We start from the raw sequence: 21,226 nt of genomic DNA on the forward strand, positions 1-21,226 counted from the left end.
GGAAGACATTAAGCCTAGAAGATGGAGTACTTGGGGGATTCAGATTGCTTTACTGTTACCAGGATGCATAAACTTCAGAGCAAATTTGCCCAATGAACAAATGAAAGACTATCCATCGCAAGACTGGGCTTTGTCTTCAGGGCTGCCTTTTTGGGAGTAAGGACAAGACTCAATGTGTTTGTCTGTTTGTACTTGCACATTGTCGGACATATACAATACATCACAAAATCCCCCCGCCCCCCAAAAAATTCAGGCTTCTTTTGTTTCCCCCTGTGGCAAATTGTGGTTGATCGTGTTTGCTTTAATTGTTTTTAAGAGGCATCTGAAATATGATTGGAGTCCACTGAATTGACTGGACATAGTGACAGCATAGATCAGGGCAGGGGCATCATTTCTAATGCTTTGAGTTTTCCCAGGAGCACAGTGGACTGAATAACTGTGAAATGGAAGGAAGTGTGGAACCCCCAGGGGTTTTCCACGAGTTGGCTGCTCAGCTACGATCAACAACCCAAGTGTCACTCTAACGGAGCTCTAGACAGAGAAGGGAGAACCGACCTGAAGGATTACTACCTGAGCAGTGTTCCATCAATCTGACTGGTATGGTAGTGAGGTTAGATTGAAACCACTTTGAATGAAAGGCATAGAACAGCTCACTTTAAGCTTGCCACAACAAGTGCAACAAGTGCTGTGAATCCAAGGAGCAATTGCTCCCAAAGGGGCTTGTACAATGTACGGAATTGAGTCATACATATAAATATTGGTGCAAACAGGGTTTGCATGCTTTCTAAAGACAAAGTATAATATCACATTCTAATCCCTGTCCACAGCTCACCAAAGGATCAATATCGCAGTGACTACTTTGACTACCTGCGAATACTTTGTAATGTTTCGTCTTCAAATTCCTTCCAGCATTCATCCACCCACTATCTACCATGTACCCTCAACTGCAAAGCAATCCATCTACATCTATTCTCATCTTTTACACTTTAAGGCTAAAAAGTTTCAAGCCTAACCTATTGCATTCATGAAATCAAAACGAATGCCAAGAGTCTGGCCTTCAAACTAGAAATTATTCTCGCGGTTACACAAGTTAAGTAATAGATGTGTTATTTTCTTCTGCCACTGGCTGCAGTGCTAATTGAAGGAAGGAAGCGAGTACCACACTAATCCTCTCACCACCATGGCACAACACTAATATACGAGCAGTTTTATTTCCACTGGGCCGCAGGGTAGGCATTACGGTTACTCAGATGCTATTGCGCCAAAGTCGACCACCTCTGTGTAACAGGGAGCTGCAGTCTGACTAAATATATATTTATTTTAGAATATCAACCTAAAATACTTTTATTTTAAACTGAGAATGAAATGAGTCAAGGTGGTGTGTGTTATTATCTTCTTGCTTTCTTATGAAAATAAAGAGTTTGAAAAAAATCTGATACAGTATTGGTCAATAATCTTGTTTACAACAATGTGATTTTCATAATTCTGTGCACTCTTCTCACAAAAAGGAATTGCTTGAATCTGGAAACATGGCAACAAATCCAATGGGGCAAGAAACATGCAAGTACATAGGCGGACAACAAGTCAACAGCTGCAGTTTCCAGTTGCAGTTGATTTGGAGGTGGAAACGTAAAAATTAGACACAACCAAGAAGTAGTCATCGATCCCCCACTGCACAGGAAAACGTAAAATTGCTGCTGAGCCAGGAAAGCAAGAGACAGTTTGAGTTTAATCTTATCATGAGTCTTTTCTTCTAAAAAGGTTTGGCTGTGTGAACATGCTTTTGAATGCTTGTGTTTCTTACCCTGGTTCACCTCGTTTTAGCAATATTAACACATTACCCTGATCGCAGCAGTTACATTGGTGTGTATCATGAGGTCAAGTCACAATGACCAAAGCTACAAAAATATAAAGATTTCTCCAAAGTCGCTCATCCCTATACCTCATACACACTTCAATCCACAGAGGAAAAGGAAGGCAGGAAGGAATGGGGGGATGAAGGGAGGGTGACGGCTGCAAAGAAAAACGGAGAAAACAACAGAGGAAAAAGGGGGAAAGGTGCTTACGGTTCATTTGATGTACAGTGGGCTGAAACCAAGGGTTATGGGTTTTTTTCTGCGCACTTCACAGGCAGACCACCTGTGAGCACTTAGATATTAATAGATATGAAAAAGGTGTGTGTCTGTGTGTGTGGCTAACCTAGATGAGAAACTGCCATTAGTTTGATATTACTATGTTGGGACGCCAGCTATTTTAACAGGGCAAAACTGGCCTGCCTTTTAAGTCATGCCGACACACGAGGGGCAGGCACCGTAGCGGTCAAGTTCACAAAGCGTGACTGCTCTCAAGGCAGAGCTCCAGGCTTGTTCTTTCATCACCTTAAGTGGAAAACACACTACTTAAGTCAGTTTTTATGGAGCATTTACATATTTACACACTTCCTGCTGGAATTGTTTAAAAGAGGAAAGACGGGTTTTTATTTTTGCAAAACGCCAGAAGGCCTTTCAATGGTTACAACACAGGTTTACCAGGCTACATATGGGATTAAAAATGCTAAGGAAGCACCAGCCCCTGTTTCACCTGCAAAAGTTTTTCAACCAAAGCGAAAGCCCCAATTTACTGAAGTTAATCCAAATCCTGCATCAGTCCCAATATTTTTACTTTGTTTTTCTGTCTTTGGTTTCACAACATGGGACAAACATGTTCTCACAGCAGCTTAGAGAGAACTTTAACACCAGGCTGCTTTTGATTCAAAGTTTAAAAAGCCCCAAAACAAATTGATCCAATACAAAATCTTCTGATAAAGAATTTGGGACAATGGTCGGCACTTAATCCCCTTAGTGAGCAAACAAGCAGACAGTGAGGCTGGAGAGGTAAGCTCCTTGCATTTGCATGGTCTCTTTTAAATGTCCCAGTGTTCGTTTCTCGTAACTTGTGGAATCCCTTTAAACATTCACAGCCCCCGGTCATAGGTAAGATTTCACAGTGCACCAATTGTCCAGTGATTTGAGAGAAAAAAAATGTGCGAAGTGCAACCAAAAAAAAATTGTAAAAGGCTGCAAGAGTAAAATAACAAATTTAGTTTTTGAACAATGCCTGCAATTTTATAATTAAATATCAGGATTTATTTTTTAATAACATTTTCATTCTGTTGCTAAAATTAACAATTATTAGTCACCAACAGTGCAGTGTGGACAGTGAGTGGCTGGCGGTTCTGCCTGTAATGACAGCCATGCAGCTGGTGCTTTCATTTTTTTTTTCTTTATTTGATAAAAATAACTATGAAAAATAATGACTGTCTTGTAATGGCTGGCACAGAACACTTTCCTTTATTCGTAGCAAAAGACTCCTTATCTTGAATTAAAAGAAAGTATACAAACATTTAATTAATTGTTTATAAAACCCTATAATGTAGTTGTACACAGCTGTAACCACATTCTCAGAGCAAATACATTTTCGTTGGTCAACAATTATCACTTACTATGTAGTTATATTATTTTGTGTTTTTACTATATTTTCCTTCATTATTGCCATGCATTATCCTGTGGGCCTCCACTCATCAGTGGAGTTACAGATGTTAACAAATACTTGACATCCGCTTACATTAGTGTGTTATAAACAATTTACTAAAGTTTTACACACTGCTTATGGATATACCTTCTGTGCTTTGCTCTCGTGCAAAATACAGGTCAAAATTCCACTCCTATGCAATAGATGCTGAAGTCAAATGGCCAGATTTTCACCCAGAGGATGAACCCATTCACTTTGACATTTGGTGCTTTACTCTAGCACCACCCTCAGACTAAAATGTTGATTGTTGTTTTTTTAGTTTTTACTTATGATCTAGCAAACATATTGGAAAAGAAACGCTGAGAAAAGAAATAATTCACCCGAGGGCATAACGTGGTGGATGTATTGGGAAAATTGAGTAACATGTTTCATGATCGGCCCCATTCATTTCTATGAAAAGGTTCTCCTTGAGTGCATGTGCTGCTAAAGGAGCACAGAGCATGAGGACTATAGCCCTTGCCTGCCTTCCAGTTGGCTACCTGAACACACTGCATATGCTGATTTAGACTTTCCTAACTTAATTTGACTGAATGGATCAATTTCTAATAATAAAAGGAGATATTTTGGAAAATTTGCGACGCAAATAGTTTTTGTTTTTTTCTTACAGCTGCTCCTTTTGTAATGATAGCATATAGGATTCAACAGCACTGTTGGTGCTAAAAAACAGGACTATTCTTAAAAATATATAAAATTTAGGTACATATTTTTTTTTTAGGTCCTTTCACTAATATTTTAAATTATGTCCATGGACACTGCTGTCATTACAAACAAACCATTACTCAATAACAACAGCTTAAAAGTCACCTTTTCCCCACGAGCTATCCACCTACATACATACTGCAAAGAAGTTACCAATGACCTGTGTTACCACACTGCTGAGGCGTATGATCTGCTTGGTGAGCGCAGGCATGATGGGAGCTGTGAAGAAACTGTCTCAGACAAGGTCCTGACTCATGGTCACTGCCCACTTGCCCATTTACTTTCCTCATCTACTGTATGACCATGTTACCACTTTCATTTCACAGATTATAGCCCTGTGCGCCTAACCTTAACTTTTGGAGCTGAATCGGTCAAAGTTCAAGAATAAACACATTTTGCAACATATCTCCAGAACTAAGAGAGATCATCTAAAGATTATATAGTTTGTTTGTGATATCTGTGAATCCTATATGACTGTATAGACACAACCTAAGATAGACACAAGTATAGACACAAGCTTATATAGATCAGAATCAAGTCAGAAAATTACATATAATTTAGTAATGCTTAACCTTTGCAACCAATAACATCAGACACAATCAACAGCTTATTTTACGTCAACCAATCATTCCTCATCATATGGTATAAATTATGTCACGATGACGTCATTATGAAAGGGCATTATTAAATTTTCAAAAAAGCATTGCGATACATACCTAGTGCGCATGAAGGGTATGCATCGCCCCTCTGATGCTTTTCATTATTAATGATTTATTAAAATTAGAACATTACTCTGCTTTTTGGGGGTTTCAATTAACCAGTGTAAGTAATTTCCCTTCAATATTCAAAAATGTGTTAGTTTATTGATATTTGTTTCTTCAGTGTTTCTCACTGTTTCTGCTGCCACGACCAACATGTGACTCTACTAACTTTAACAAAACTGCAAACACAGCTGAGCGACCGGCCGGAGCTTTGACAACTTCTTCAACAATGATGACATATTCATTATGCCACTGAAAATGGAGACATAAGGATTACCATCAACATCATCATTATGATTACCATCAACATCATCATTATGATTACCCAACAACAATAGTCTCCGTAAAATTTAGAGTCAGAGCCATATTGTACCCTGTCAAATTAGTGAAAAGAAGCTGCAGTAAATTACATCAGAGCAGCCTATGAGTGTTAATTACTGTCTTGGTGTGAAGACACAACTCAATCCAGGCTAAATTTGTGGCTATAAAATGTGTGGCTGAGCGAAGCTGCTTGTGTGTGGGAATTCCCCTCATGTTCAACATGTGCGTGTGGGTCCAGGGTTTTTCGGCGACGGCCTGGTTTCTTTCACACATCAGTGAGATGGAGAGACAGAGTTATTACACCACGGAGAGCTGCCTCCATGGCACAGCTGCCTCAATGGTCAGGCTCAACGGGCCAGGCTAGTCATTAGAGTGGCCTGTTACTAAATCAGGGGTATGGTTTATGGGACAGTTCCGTGTGGAGAGAGATTTAGTCTTGATGCATCCGCCATTACTCCTGGCTTTGATCGTGTATTCAAAACTTCCATATTCAGAACATTTAGATGGCTGCAGGAAAATCAAGCTGTGAATCTGTGGCAGACTTATGGGATTTGTGAGACTGAGAAAAAGGGGAATGGAAGAGCTTGTTCACAGCACAAGGTTAAAAGTACACCTGAATCCAGTTTAAACACATACTTGACTGATTCATTGTCAAAAGTAGAGGGAGCAAGATATGTTTTAAAAGAACCGTAACAGCAACTGCCTGGATTACGTTCTCTATTAACACAATGAAGATGTTGCCTCTGAACATAATCCAGCCAGAGATTATGTGTTTGGTTGTGTTCAACTGTAGATTACAGGGTTACCTGACAATACCCAATTGTACACAGGGTTATGGGTCACTTGTCTGCAGTGGTGGAAACTAGTAACTTTAATACATTAACACAAAATCAGGTACTGGACATAGACAAATGTGAATTTCTCACATACAAATAAGAGTCTGGGTCAAATTTATTAAAGGTCTTGAATCAGAGTAATCGATCAATCTTTTGTGCTACGTTGGATGTAGAAACATTCCACAAACCTTTCAACATGACACAAGTCTGAATGAGTTGTTGTCTGTAAAGGTTCAATAAAAGGTTAGATTTTCTTAAATTTTCATCTACTAAGGACAAAGAAAAATAAATTATCAAACCCTTGTCTCAGCCTATTTCATATTGAAATTGTGTATCATGCTTCCCATGAAAATAGCAGTCTTGACAGAAACTAGATGCAATAAAACGTGTAATAAGTTACACAATTGTAAAGAGTGTCTTGTTACACTTTCCTAAAACCCAAGCGGAAGTCATTACATGTGCTGTTTTGTCTGTACTTAAATCCTTACCTTATCCTTATTTGAGAAGTCAGATGAGCATGCTTGGTGTTTCTGCTTGGTAAATAACTTAAGAAATTAACTGTCAAGCAAAAGTAGTTGCCAATTTACTTTCTGCCCATTGTCTAATCAATTTATAGTTTAAGCTGTGAAATTTTTTATCAACTTCTCGCATTTTATGGAGGGGATGTTTGATGCATTTTAACCCAACAGTAACTCAACAGTATATAAAGTATTGATTAGCTCCACCATGACAAGCTACAATGTTAAAATTAAGCTTTTAATGCAGGACTACAACTTGTAATGAATACGTTTATGTTGTGGTGTTGCCGGTTGTACTCGATATCTGAATCCTTCTTCCAACACTGCATAAAAAGCACTTGATGCTTATCGGACTGAGCACTGAAGAGAAGGGGAATAAAAAAACAGAGGGTGTGGCCTTGCATGGTTGCTGGATCAATCACCCCATCTAGTGCCACTCACAGTCAAAGGAAATGCACAAGCTGCTGGACAAAATATCTGCCATCAAAACGTGAGTGTATTTTGACCTTGGCATCGTACCTATTAATCAAGTCAAGGATCGTTAAGGACGAGTGAAGAGGACGAGACGAGAAAGAAAACAAGCACACGCACACTGCAGCTGTTAAAGAGAGTGCTTTGCCACTGCACTTCATCTGTGTCCCTCTAATTACACCACTAGGAATAGATCCACAGATCCACCGAAGCGCCGCAAAGCGCCAGCCGCCACACCAGGAACTGGCAGCCACCGGTCCGCCCTCTGTAGAGCGTCCAACACACACAAGCCACTGGGGTTTCTTACATAACTCTTCCCAGCCAAAACCTCTGGGCTTTCCAGGCTCTGTTTGAGTCATATCATTGTTTCCTGGTAAGTCTATCCGTCTTGTTTCTGCCATGTTGAGCTTGACCACTGTCAGGGGAGCCTCAGTAGGGCCAGGGAGGTAGTTCAGTAAAAGTCACTTCCCCTAACTTCACGCAGAGCCAGACCAATGAAGGCGTCGCTCTGGATTTGGGTTCTGATAAAATCAAGAGGCCTCTAATTATGGGACACTCTACAACAGGCCGCTTAGAAATGAAAATGGATAAAAGAATAAACAATGATGAAGGGAGTCCTGCATTCACAACAGTGGAAAAGAGGATTTTCTCTTCCCCTGTTAAGATTCATCCTGATCTCATTACATGCCTTAACTGTAACAAAAGAAGAGCAGGAAATCTGTGTTTTTCGGGCAAAACTTCAGATGCTGTGTTTTGGTTTGCAATTTCAACATTTATTAATCATTTAGATGTGGCTCAAAGTAAATGAGTCAGAAAGATAAAAGTGTGTCTACAATTGTGAAGATGACCTGTGGAAAATGTCAAGGGGTGATTCATCAGCTCGCTGACTCAGCATTTCACAACACACTGAAGATAAATGTACTAGATCTACTGGGTTGTGCTGTGCTGAGAGTGTATTTGTGTAGAACAGCGGCTTGAATGTTAAAGACTGATATAGAAAAGACACATGCCTATCTAATGACAACATTAGATAGGCAACAAAAAAGGGTCTATGTTTACACCTGTCAATACCCCCATTAGTTGTTTAAACTTTTAGCTCTATGTTCAGTTCTTTATGAAACTGAGAGTACAAAGGCTGGTAGCTCTCAGTTGTATGTCCATAGAAAGAAAACAGTTTCAGTAACTCAGTGTACTTTAAAACAGATTTTGTGCCATTAATTGTGCTAATGAGAGCTGTGCTTTGTATGTGATTTTTGGTAAAGTGAGTGAAGGTGATTATGGCGACTAGACAACCAAGTCTTGTCTGCCTTAGTATTCAATATCATCCTGTTCAAACAGAGCTGCTAAGTTAAGTCACAGGTCTGTATGAGTAAAGGATTCTTCGGGCGTGGAGGTCACGGGGTGAGAGCCATCGCTCACCAGCTCCTTTATTAACCACACACGCACACACAACTCACACTGCATTAAAAGAAATATGAACACACGCTTACACACATGCACACCACGGGAGTATCAGGGACGTGCACAAGCTGACACATCCAACATAAACTGACATGGTAGCCCGTTCCCACTTACAAAGCATCTACTGTCCCTTCTCCCTAGGGTGGAGGTCAGCAGTGCTGAGAAAGTGGCAACGGAGATACCGGAGTAAAAAACTCACTGTTGAGTACATCAACACAGTGTTGAAGAAAGTAAATATTTCAGATTTTTTCAGCTGTCTCAAGGACTGGATGGTCACTCGAGTGACCCCTATGTAACAGAAACTTATAGGTGAATGAAGCAAAGCGAGAAGAATACCTTCACTGAAAGAAAGTCCAAGAAGGTATGTATGAAACTTTGTTGTGGCAGGAAATAGATTGGCACTCACATTCCCCTGCCCAACAGTCCCTTTAATGTCAATCAAGCTGCTCCAAATTGCACACTACCAAAAAAAAATATTTTTTAAATCAACATCCATGAATTATTCCCTGTAAAATCAATGAAAATGTGCATAGTCTCACAATGTTAAATAAAGTCATTTAAAAAATCCTGGAATGCCCCTTTGTCGTGATCTTAGCCAAAATGTAATGGGTTCTTTGTTGGCCCATGTCCCAATTATTGAAGTCTGTTCTGTAGTTTTTGGGTAATCAACCAAATAACCCACCCAAAAACGGATGGGATGAAACATAACCTCCACAGCGGATGTAACAAATATGTGAAGCAACTAGGGATGCACCGAAATTTTTTCAGCATGGCATGATTCAAATAGCCAAAATGTGCTTTTAACTGTTATGTCATGATTCCCAAGGGAACAAATCAATAACAAAAGTACAATTTATAAATATTTATATAACACTGAACATTTTTTTTTTACATTCCAGCAGACATTATACCAACAAAGCACTATATAACTTATAATATAACAAAATAAAATTATTTTATTTGCTAACCGTATATGCACACGTAGAACGTGGACTGAGACACAATGTAGAAACCTGATATTTGAAAAATGTCTGAGTAGGCTCATAATAAGTAAAGCCCAACATTACATTTCACCTACGCTTAATGTGACAAGGACACTGAGCTGAGAGGAAACAAAGGAAAAGCACTGGCAAATTCATGTAGAAATGTTTTCAGAAAGGTTGAAATGTTTTGTTCAAAAGGTTAATATTCTTGACCCTGCATGTTTTTCATCATCCATAGCCAGAGTTTTTTAATGAAAATAAAATAAAAGGATTTGTTATACTTATTCAGATATGGTGTAAATTAACACTATGGGCTTAAATCACTCTCATTTAAAAGAAGGAAAAATATAATCCCTCCCGTTTTTCTATTATTTTCGACTTTTCTTGCTCATTCCTAAAAACAAAGTGTGTGTGTGTGTGTGTGTGTGTGTGTGTGTGTGTGTGTGTGTGCGTGTGCGTGTGCGTGCGTGCGTGCGTGCGTGTGTCCTACCACTGGGGTTGAATTGCATGCAGGATATGGGTTTGTCATGAGCTGGGAAGTGAGCCACCACTCCCTCTCCGTCTGAATCCTCACTCACCAAGACCTGTAGGACACATACACGCCACACACACACACACACACACACACTCACACACACACACACACACACACACACACACACACACACACACACACACACACACACACACACACACACACACACACACACACACACACACACACACACACACACACACACACACACACACACACACACACACACACACACACACACACACACACACACACACACACACAGGCCGCGCCACACAGAAACAAGGTCCAAATCATTTTCTAACAATATCAACATTAAACCCAGAATGGGAAATTCCCTGTGCTCCAGGATTTTTCTTCAGAGTTTTGTTTGGTCTGATATCATCACCACACTCTGCAGTGTTCTTCGACATCACTCCACGGTTAAATAAATGGAGGTTAAACTCAGTTTTGAGTGTGCCGTTGCCTTCTCGTGGATAGAAAATAATTCCAGATTTGAGAATCAATTTAATTATTCCAATGTGACAAAAGATTGAACAACATAATATCCGATGCAGGCCCTCCATAATACTCACAACATATAGCAAAAAAAAATACATACAACTCATACAATTCCTGAAGTGCATTTTTTGGGAATTTGCCTCTCAACAAGTGTAAACAGCAGTGACAAAAACACAATAATAACATCTTTTTACTTTTATTTTAATTTACTTTTTTCTTAGTGAAAAAGAAGGTCCAGCATGAAGCTGAACTGAAGAAGCCAATAAATACGTAATGGCTAATAATACACAAGTACGACAACACTCGTTGTGGAATCATCATCATCACAGGCATCTCATTTTTGTGTTGCTCAACAGACATCACATGATACGTTGCTCTCACTGGTTGTAGGTCTATTCAATTGCATCCGGAGGCATTTTGGTCTGTGTCCATTGGTAACGCCTCATGGAAATCGAAAATGAACCGAGAGGTCCCAGACTAATACGCATTTGAGTAAGTCTGACTACGCCAGGCTAACAACCAAGTCCAGTTGCCCTTGATTCAACACCCTTGTGGATAAAGAAAATCTTTGTTTAAAATCTCTCTCTCATGCTGTATCAAAGAAATTATGAATCATCAAAATCTATTATGTTTGGTCTTTCAATAAAAGGCTGTCCTAAGACCAGTGAGGATGCAGTATGGTCCAACAACGGAGACAAGAATATGAACAAATTTACTTTGGCAATAACGTTTCTTTTCACGTGGGTTTGACAATACCCCATGACAGTTGGTTTTCCCATAAAGCGGGCTAAAACTGGCATCAACTGACATTGGCTTGTTACATTTCCTCAGAAAATTAAATTGTAAGTAACTTTTTTAGGCTGCTCCTAAATCTCTATGAAGTCTGTTGTAAGAAACTGGGACAAATCGAACAAAGGCCAAGTCGAGTCGAGGAGCTGGCAGAAAACCTCCTCAGCCACAAAGACAGATTAAAAATGAGCCTTGCCCAAAAAAACGGGGTTACATTTGGCCTTAGTATGACGTCAGGAAGGCTGGCTCACCATTACAGTAACTAACATCACATAACTAGTCCAAGAAACTACCTCTGAAGGCTTAAAGGTTTCATCTCTGTAAGAAAATAAGCAGATTAAAATGGGAAAAAAGGAAGAAGAAGGAAAGAGGCTGGTGACATGAAGCAGCATGGAGCTGCTATTCCAATTAAGGACTTTCAAAGTCTACTGTAGATGGGAATATACTAAACTACAACATACTGTAAGACACAGAATCTCGCCTCTATCATATTCCTGTCTTTTCCCAATTCTCAAAAAAAATCACACCAAAAACCTCCCTTTGTTGCCCCCCCTTTCATTTCACCCTCCATTTCTCCCCCACTCCTTGCTTTCCCCTCCCTGTTTTCCTGGCCTAGTCAGTGTTTATGGCCAGTGTACGGTTACAGTGTGTCCACTGGTGACAGAGTGCAGACCTGCTTCTGAAGGCTTAGGTCTAGCTTATAAGACAACACGGGCTAAAGAGCCAGCTACAATCAAGAGAGAAGGGGAATGCAGCGAGTGTGTGTGCGTGTTGACTACATCACTGACAAACTGTACTATTTATGCTAACATGCCTCATTAAAAAACTTGACAGCTCCTGCAGTATGATTAATTGTGGTTTAGAGTGGCTGAGGAGAACTGCAGGATTAAAGTTCTGAGCGTTTTTGTAGACCATCAGGGAAGTTCTGTTGAAGGTGACTGGCATGGTTCAAACTGTGAGCAGGGTTAGACCGACACAGGTACTTGTATATTTATTGTGTCCAGGTCTACACTCACTAGTACTGTTGGGGATTTTACTGAGCAATATCCATATTTCTAAACGGAGGTGTTTAACAAAGGGATAGCTCAGCGTGCAAATCACTTTCTCTTAGCCAAGTTAGGTTCTGAACTCTCTGCCGTCATTACTGTGGTGGTTGAATTATCTACTTGTTTCAGCTTTACCAACATTTGATTCTTCATTTTGGTTCTGCAAAAAAACATCAGAGAAGGAAGCAAATAATTGTGTCCAAGGCACATTTTGTGTTTGTATAATATCACTATTATGCTATTATTATACTACAAAGTTGTTTTTATGTGTGTTCAGTAACCTTGGATATTTGGCACTGTTGGTTCCCAGCAACAAGGTTCTGGCTTGGAACCCGGCCTATCTGTGTGGCGTTTGCATGTTCAATCTGTGTTGTTCTCCGGGTTCTCTGGCTTCCTCCCACAGTCCAAAGACATGCAGGTTATTTGGCGACTCTAAGTCTATTTTGTTGCATAACTGTGTGCAAGTGTACCAAGCATATATGGTGCAGTTTCAAAGAGAAAAATTGGTAACAGCAAATATTAATTTGCATCTAATCCTGCCCTTATAGAAAATACCCACAATACAGCATCACTTTACTTTAATATTTTGTCTTTTTTCTCTCTCTCTCAGATGTATGTATAGACACTTATAAAAACTAACGAATGTTGTGGCAAGACCTCGTCTGAGACATGGTGCACTCCTGAGCTTCATGTGAGGTTACTGCATACTAACAGTCGACTGTTTACAGAGTGTTCCTATGACCCAGGGCTGCCGAAATAGCCATGGTTGTGGCTAAAAGCTTGGCTTCTAAAATATGCATCAAATCTAAGTCACACCTTTCAGTGAGTTGGGAGTGAGGTGAGCGAGTGTGTCCAAGCCACAGGGGGAAAAAAAGCCAACCTGGGAGATTTTTCCTGTTTCCCACAAACCCGCAGAAGCCAAAGTTATGTTTACCTGGGTCACACATGACAAGACCTGAGAGGAGAGAAGCCAAGATCAAATTTATGCCAATTTAATCTGTGTGTGTGTGTGTGTGTGTGTGTGTGTGTGTGTCCATGCATTATGTATATAAAGGACCGTGTTGAGGGGAAATGTAAGTATTAAGAGGGGGGCCGACATTCACTTAAACAAGGATGGTCACCTGGTAGCAGTTTCCGGTTAACCACCAAGCAGGCTCCAAAAAGGGAAAGTGAGTGAGCTCAGAGCAGCTTTAGTCTGAGGTTGTGCTGGGAGGCAGTGTGGAGGCTGTCCGGTTTTCAAGAACTTAATTCATTAGGGCCAACCATTCAAGAGTCATAGTGAAAAGATGAAATACTGAAAATATAAAAGGACCTATGCAGCATGAATTATCAACACTAAAGTCTATGGAACACCATTCTTCCAAAATAAATTCCTTCATTTGGTTTTTTGATGATGGAGGTTGAGAGCACTGTCTAACATGATGCTCCAGAATCTCCCATAGGTGTTCAGCTGGAGGCCATAGCTTATGAATCATTTCATTTTTATATCTATCAGACCATTGAGTGAGCCCACACCCTCTGTTTGAACACCCATCTTTACACTCAGTACTGTTCCAGTGTAGATACTGTGTTGCAATTCATCTCAACATTCCTCAGAATAAAATGAGGAACATCAATTTTATTGATGTAAAATCCAGTGTTTTTACATCAATAAAATAAAAAAGCAAGCAAAAGCACAAACACTTAACTAACCTGGCCTTCGCCAACACTCTGTGTGTCAATGATGGTGACCACACCGGGGTTGTGGGGACTCCGGCGGTTCGTGCTGTGAGGTGTGCCTTCTTCGTCTGGAGTGCCGGCCGGTATGGTGCCTGCCAACTGGGTGACAACTTTACCCACCATTGTCAGGCCTGTCTTTAAAGTCTGGAAGAACAAAGAACAAAATAGATTAGATTTGTGTTTAAAAGCTCAACACCTGATATTGCACATTAGTGCAGAAGTAATATTTTCTGCAGGTAAAAGGGTGTATGTGCAAATGTGCAATACTGTGTCTGTCTCTGTGATGCCTGCTGATAACGTGTAGTGCTGGTAAATTGTATGTGTGCGTGCGTGCATGTCTGTGCAGCTCCTCTGTGTCCGTTTAAGGCCCAGTCAGGGTGTCTGGCTCAAACACACCTCTGTGGCTCGATCGAGGGAAATGGATAGTGCTGCTTAAGTGGAGTCTATCTCACCTACTACACTGTCTTTTGCTAATGGAGTCCAATGCGTGTGACTGTGTGTCTTGTGTGTGTAAGCGCCAAAGGGGCCCCGGAGAGCCTAATCAGGCATTCAGACTAGGCGGCCCTGTCAATAGAGTGTGGCGCCTCGCGTTTGTTGGGTCTGAGGATCACCCACTGTCTCTCTTCGCCACTTGGCCAGGCACACTAACAGTGTCTGCTGCCTGTGTGTGCGTGTGTACACACTTTTGTGTGTGTGTGTGTGTGTATGTTTGTGCGTATGTGTGTGCAAGATTCCACAAGAGCCATCAATTATTAAGTGAGGCGTTTGGCTCCTAATTGATCAACACTAATGTGTTTTCTAATCACTGCAGTTGTGGAGTTCTTAGTGCTAGTCCAAACAGGGGCTATTGATCTGCCAGTAAGGGGGGGGGGGGGGGGGGGGGCAGATCATGTCTGAGAAAATACATGAACACTCAAACACGGTGTTGCCATCTAAACAAATTACAACCCATTTCATGTGAAAGAGTTTTTACAATCATACACTGAGGAGTGACAGGTAACAGGACTGATGCAATTTGTGGTGAGCAGATTTGAAACAGGGAGTCCAGTTGGACAAAGTTGTTGTACTCTCTCTTTTTAACCTTTTTATAAACACAGGCCATTACAATTTAATGCATCCCCACCCCCCTCCCTTTTTCTTTCCATGTCTCTGGACATCAGCACTGAGAGCCAGCATGTCGCGCCACAAGCCAGAAGGAGATACCTTGTCATCCATATTGAGATATATGGTCCTAAATGAGGAGAGGGCAGCCAAGCAGACTGCCTGTCTGCATATCAATAACCCCCACCATTGTCTATGCCTTACTATGCCGCTAATCTGTTAGCTTCACAGTGCTCTTTTTGATGTATACCATCATTAGCCTGCTATTGAGACTTCTCTCACACTAGCTGTAGGCGCTCATTAAGTAGGGAAGGGCTACACTTGCTTTTGGTAAATCAATTAGCACCTTTTTTGGGACTGAATGGAGAAGCAGACTAGAACCATATGAGGAGCTAGCAAGTTAGCATGTGTTTGTGTGCAGCTAAATCAGAACAGGAATGAATGTCATCTGGTATCAAAGGGGGCTGTTGGCTGCTAGTGAGCCATCTTAGAGTCACTCCCCTGTGGATTTGAGTGAAACAAGACCGTTGGAGTGAAACAGATCACAGTGTTATTGAAATAAAAAATAAAACAGATAGGCAGGTTGATGAAGTGTCTCATAAGCTCAGCACCAGTTAGAAGGGTGAGCCAGATGGATCCAATGTCAGCACATTTACAGATGGTGTAGGCAGACCCTCAAATACTGTATAAGACACTAGATTAAAATCACTTACTGCCCCTTTAAGACGGACTGTGTGATAGACTAGAGTCAGCAAATAACTTTTTATTTCCAAACGCGTCAGATAATAGCACACTGGATTGAGTCAGTCCTTCTGTGGTGAGAAATAGCTGAGGATGAATTTCAAACAACATTTTAAAAAATACAGTCCTATATACTGTACGTTTTTCCAGGTGCACACTGTAGTCTTTACCAAATTAAAGTCTGTGTAGGGACCTCAATATGTTTCCCAAAATTTTTATTTGCATTGATATCCAGGACTTTTTGAAAGTAAATTATGGCAATATGTAGGAAGTTGATATGTTTGGTGCACTTTACAGGAAACATCAGGGTCTTCTGCTGTTTTCAGTAATAGAAAGTGGAGCAGTACATGTTTTCGTCCCAAAATGGTCAGGATATTTTAATTTGGTTTGTAACTTTGTTTAGTTGAGTACACACTGTGAAGCAAATTATTCCAGGCAAATTTGTCTTGTACACTCTGTCCTGGCATATGAATAAAATTATGTCTTAAGGGCAAGTTCCCCTGAAAAAAGCTTTGGCAGTGGGCAGTTGACATCTTGTCTTGCTGATAGCTAAACTAGTTGAGGAGCAAAGAAAATGCTAAGTCTCTGGATGTGTCGCTCATATAGCATGTGTCATCAGTAAGTTTAACACAACTGAGTAAACCAGAGCTGCAAGTATGGGGCAATTTTTTTCCCATAAATAAAAACAGAGAAAATTTGAATTCACCTGTTCCAATCCCAATTGTCCCCTCCTGAGCTGAGATGCAAATTAAATCTGTTTCAGTGTTTGGCACTCTCTCACCCACTTGAATGTGGAAAGCGGTATATATATATATATATATATATATATATATATATGTGTGTATATATATTCACACACACACATATATATGACAGAAAGTCAACAATATAATAGAATAACAGGTACTGAAGAAGTGTCTTTGTATTGTCACTTACTTTGGCAGCATTGATCACTGTGGCTGTATAGGACTGTGCATTATCGCCACAAGCTCCTCCACGAGACTGGTGGCATCTTATTAACTGCAAAAACCAGCAGATGTGTAGAAAAGTACAAGATCAACGGTGAAAGTCTACAGAAGATGTATGAAATGAAAAAATTGGGGAAATTAACATCCAGAAAGTTCTCCTCTTTACTCTTTGGAGGAAATTAAGTTTTCCCTCTAAAGAAATATTGCACAATACAATATCTCTTGAATTATTTTGTCCCAATATTCCTCTTACTATTCACAAAACTATATTTTGTAATTTCTGGAAATCCTCAGGCAGTCCCACAAACATGTGGCCCCATCTGTCAATTACCTGAGTGGGTCAGCACTTAAACACTATCATGCATTAAATGTATTGCAGAGTGCACAATACAACATTCATGTTTTTTTGTAAATACTTAACAATCCCATTAGAGAGAAGAGAAAAGATAACTCCTGTGCATCTGTTGATTTTCAAAATGTTATAATCTCTAGTGGACTCTTCTAGGAATGAGTTGTTTATCCAGAGAGATTAAAGTGGCAGAAAATAGATTTTTTTAAAAAGACATTTTTTGGATTGTAAATATGTTGCTTTTCTGATAAGGCACAGCCACAATGGATAACCATGTGTGTGAGTGTGTGCATGTGCTTTCTGTGGTCTACCTTGTTCTCAGCATAGGCAAGCCAGCGGCTTCCAAGAGATATTGGATTGAGGCTGGGGCCAGGGCAAGGATAGCAGCCTGAAAAGACACAAAGACAGCCACACTGACAAAGGCAACAGGGGTAATTACAATATAAATAAACATTCATACACATTTTGGCAAATAACCTCTTCAAAAGTTTGTCTTTACAAAAAAACAACAACACACATGCCGGGATTGTCATAAGCCTCCCGCCTGGAGAGTGTCTGTAACCATCTTAAACCATTAACGTGTTTGTGGGCAGTCTCTTGTTTGGGAAGATAAATCGGAGTCTAATAAGGGTGACGTGTTTGTACATGTGTGTGCACACTATGACCTAATGGAGACTGTGGTACCCAATAAATTGAGGATGGCTCCTCTGCTGATTGACCAGCACAATAATCCCTATGGGGACATTCACACAAACACAGATGCACACATTTACACGCAAACACAGCCGGTGGGATGTCAGCAGAAATAAAAATAGCAACCAATAACCCTAAGTGACAAACAAAACCCTGTGTTCACTTACAGATAAATGTCTTCAACATTATAAGAAGGAATTTTTCTCTTCCCACTCAAACAGATGTGAAAGTAAACAGCTACAAGACAAACAAGAACATGGAGAAATCTATGACTAACACCAAAACTAAGCCCCAGCATGTCTAAACACACAGGCAACAAAATGTTGATCCAATAATGATCACACACACACTGTGTTTGAGACCATGGGCCTCTTTCTCTCTTTCTCTCTTTCTCTCTCTCTCTCTCTCTCTCTCATAGACACACACACACATGCACGCACGCACTCTCACACACACACACACACACACACACACACACACACACACACACACACACACACACACACACACACACACACACACACACACACACACACACACACACACACACACACAGCTAATGCATGGAGGTGTAGGGGGGAAAGCTTGCTGACAATAATTTAATGCTCTGGGAGCAGATGAGGTGGAGGCAGACAGTAATGTAGTTTGCTGTGTTGGAGGGCAGGGTGGGTGGGGGTGAAGTGTGGGTGGGTGGGGGTGGGGGGGTGTTGAGGTAAGCCACAAGGGTTGTTGGTAGCGCCAGAGAAGCCTTTTGTGCCTCTCCAAGGCCAAGGGGAGCCCAGGCGGTGCGATAACATGTGTTTGACATCCTGGGGGTGGGGGGGAGGCGGACCAGTGAGTGGGGAGAGGAAACATGATGGTTGGAATCAAAGGAAAAAGAAAGCAGGGATCAGGCTTCTGAAGGCCCAACTCTATTGCCATGACCAATATCAAAATAAGGCCCAACACACACGCCACCAAGCCAGCAGCGTTTCTCATCATCATGTATTCATGATCATCATGAAACACAACAGACCAGGGAGAGAGAGAGTCAAGCTGTTATCGTCAAAGGAAAATATTTCGTGAATAAGAAATGGAAAAAAAAAGATTTGAGAGGAGAGATCTGCAAAAGATGTGCAGCATGAGACACAGTCAAAGTGCACAAGGAAAACTGATTTGCACACGTGGAAACAGCTTTACAAGCAGCTCCCTTGATCTGCAGGTCTAAAGATCGAGCTCACTGGAGATACTGTCTGGACATTACACTATATCTTCCGGCTTTAGATAGTTGTATTCCACTTTTATGGTCTAGCTTTAGAAAGTCTTTGAGGTATCAAATCCTCCAGCTCCTAATGTAAGGGCAGGGTATTCGGGAAGGGCAGTGGTAAGGTTATCTAGCATGGGACCCAGACGAATTCTGGGAGCTCATTTCATTTGCTCTGCCAGACTACTAAAACCAGAAAACGCACACATCTTAACAGGTAACAGGAAGCAGATTGTCTAAACTGCAGTTTGTTACTTAGTTGTATAAAATACTACGAATGAGGAAAAGTAATGGTCAGAAGCAGGTCCAGGGCATTCTTTGCTTGGAACAACCACAACGTAGAAGTGTTACTGACAGGTGAGGCATTGCATTCACCGCTGGAAGTCATATACTAAAGTCTCTGTTTCTGCCCATCCAGAAAAATGGGGCGCCAGCAGCGTTTCCAAAAGTTTGTTTTAGGGGCTCAAAAACTCCAGAGTAAAAGTAGCAAAAATAAAACATATTAAGGTGGAAGTAGCCTGCCCGATTAACTGTAGCTACACTATTGGTCAGTGTTGGATTTTCTCCATTTGCTGTTGCCATTTTCAAAATGGATTTGGCATGAACAGTTTCTAATATGTCATTGTCTAGAGATTTTGTTGGGCGATGGTGCAGTTATAAAACCAGGAGCAGTGCAGAGCAGCAGCTTGCAAAAAGCTTGGAAGTGACTCCTGGTTAACATGTTGTCTTCAGGGTAAAATGATGTGAGATACCTTGATACCAAGTGCACAAAGTGGAAATTACAGTAATTCAACATCATTTTCTGTGACCAAGGTCAAGTGAGCCCACATTTATGTCTTCTGGCCTCAGAGGACCAGTAGTGGTGACTTGAATCCTTCACTTTAGTTCAAAAACTCCAGTGACTGAGACTGAGTTGCTTTTTGTAAGATAGTAAATGTGTCACAGTTATTATGTGCATGAAAGGTGGATTTTCCAATCAGCTGCCACAGACATTATTTCACTGTACTAAAAAAATGATTGTCCCAGCTCAAGGCACACAAGTGCAAGAGCATAAACATGAGACGAGCCATGAGTGCTCAAGAAATCATGACATCTCCACCATCACATCCGTGGTCAAGTGGACAAATGACAGTCGAAGGTCTGGTCCAACGTAGAGCTCTGCACACATCACAGAGCCCTGTGTTTACTGCTTTTAGGGCCCAAACAGACCAAACAGCATTATGAGGAGGAGGCCCCGGTATTCAGAAACGATTAATAACTATTGAGCATGTTTGGTTTCCTGTGGCCCAGACACTGATATGGAAGGCAGGCAGACAAAGAGGAGACACATTAAAGCCAGCCTGTAAGGTCAGTTTACTCCAGTCAATGACTTAAGTGGACAGCAATGGCCTTGTAATACAGTCCGGCCTTTCTTTCACAGCATCCTTCAGCAGACATGGCAGGTACAGCCAGGAGAATGCAAGGGCTGGGTTGTAAACAGTTTTCTTGTGTTGAGCTTCAAACCGAGGGCTTCACATCATGTACTGGGAAAAAAAACCTGCACAACAGCAGGCCTCAGAGGTCGGACTGGATTACAAGCAATGATCTGCTTTGTGTTTGGCTTGTGTGATGCCAATGTGACATAGTCAGTGATCAAGTTTGGCAATGTTAGTGTTAACTCACTAACAGGCACATGTTTGCAGTACTGCATATGGTACAGAACACCGGAGGTTTGTCACAAATTTCATAAATACTATTCTAGTTAAGCAAAATCCATTGGCAAGAAAATATTAACATATCAATTGTGACGACTGATCCTTTGAATCCCTTTCCTGCCAGGGACTATGTGACAGGTGAGAAAACTTAGCATGGGTTTTAAGGGGCAGTATGCAATTCTAAAGCAATACACATTTTGTAAAAATCTGCTAATATATCCTCACGG

General features: G+C 40.9%; 1 protein-coding gene across 9 annotated transcripts in view; it reads right to left on the reverse strand.

The window, feature by feature from the left end:
- The window catches only part of bcas3 (BCAS3 microtubule associated cell migration factor), a 308,540-nt gene that overhangs the window by 255,558 nt on the left and 31,756 nt on the right, over positions 1 to 21,226 (reverse strand). For all 9 annotated transcript variants that reach the window (XM_035623526.2, XM_035623527.2, XM_035623523.2 and 6 more), the window contains exons 10-13: positions 17,681 to 17,757; positions 16,989 to 17,072; positions 14,184 to 14,354; positions 10,111 to 10,204 (exon numbers count right to left, since the gene is read on the reverse strand). In XM_035623526.2, coding sequence (XP_035479419.1) covers positions 10,111 to 10,204; positions 14,184 to 14,354; positions 16,989 to 17,072; positions 17,681 to 17,757 — 426 coding nt within the window. The remainder of the gene's footprint in view (positions 1 to 10,110; positions 10,205 to 14,183; positions 14,355 to 16,988; positions 17,073 to 17,680; positions 17,758 to 21,226) is intronic.

The sequence above is a fragment of the Scophthalmus maximus genome, chromosome 11 (genome assembly GCF_022379125.1).
Source record: "Scophthalmus maximus strain ysfricsl-2021 chromosome 11, ASM2237912v1, whole genome shotgun sequence".
In the NCBI taxonomy this organism is placed as follows: Eukaryota; Metazoa; Chordata; class Actinopteri; order Pleuronectiformes; family Scophthalmidae; genus Scophthalmus; species Scophthalmus maximus.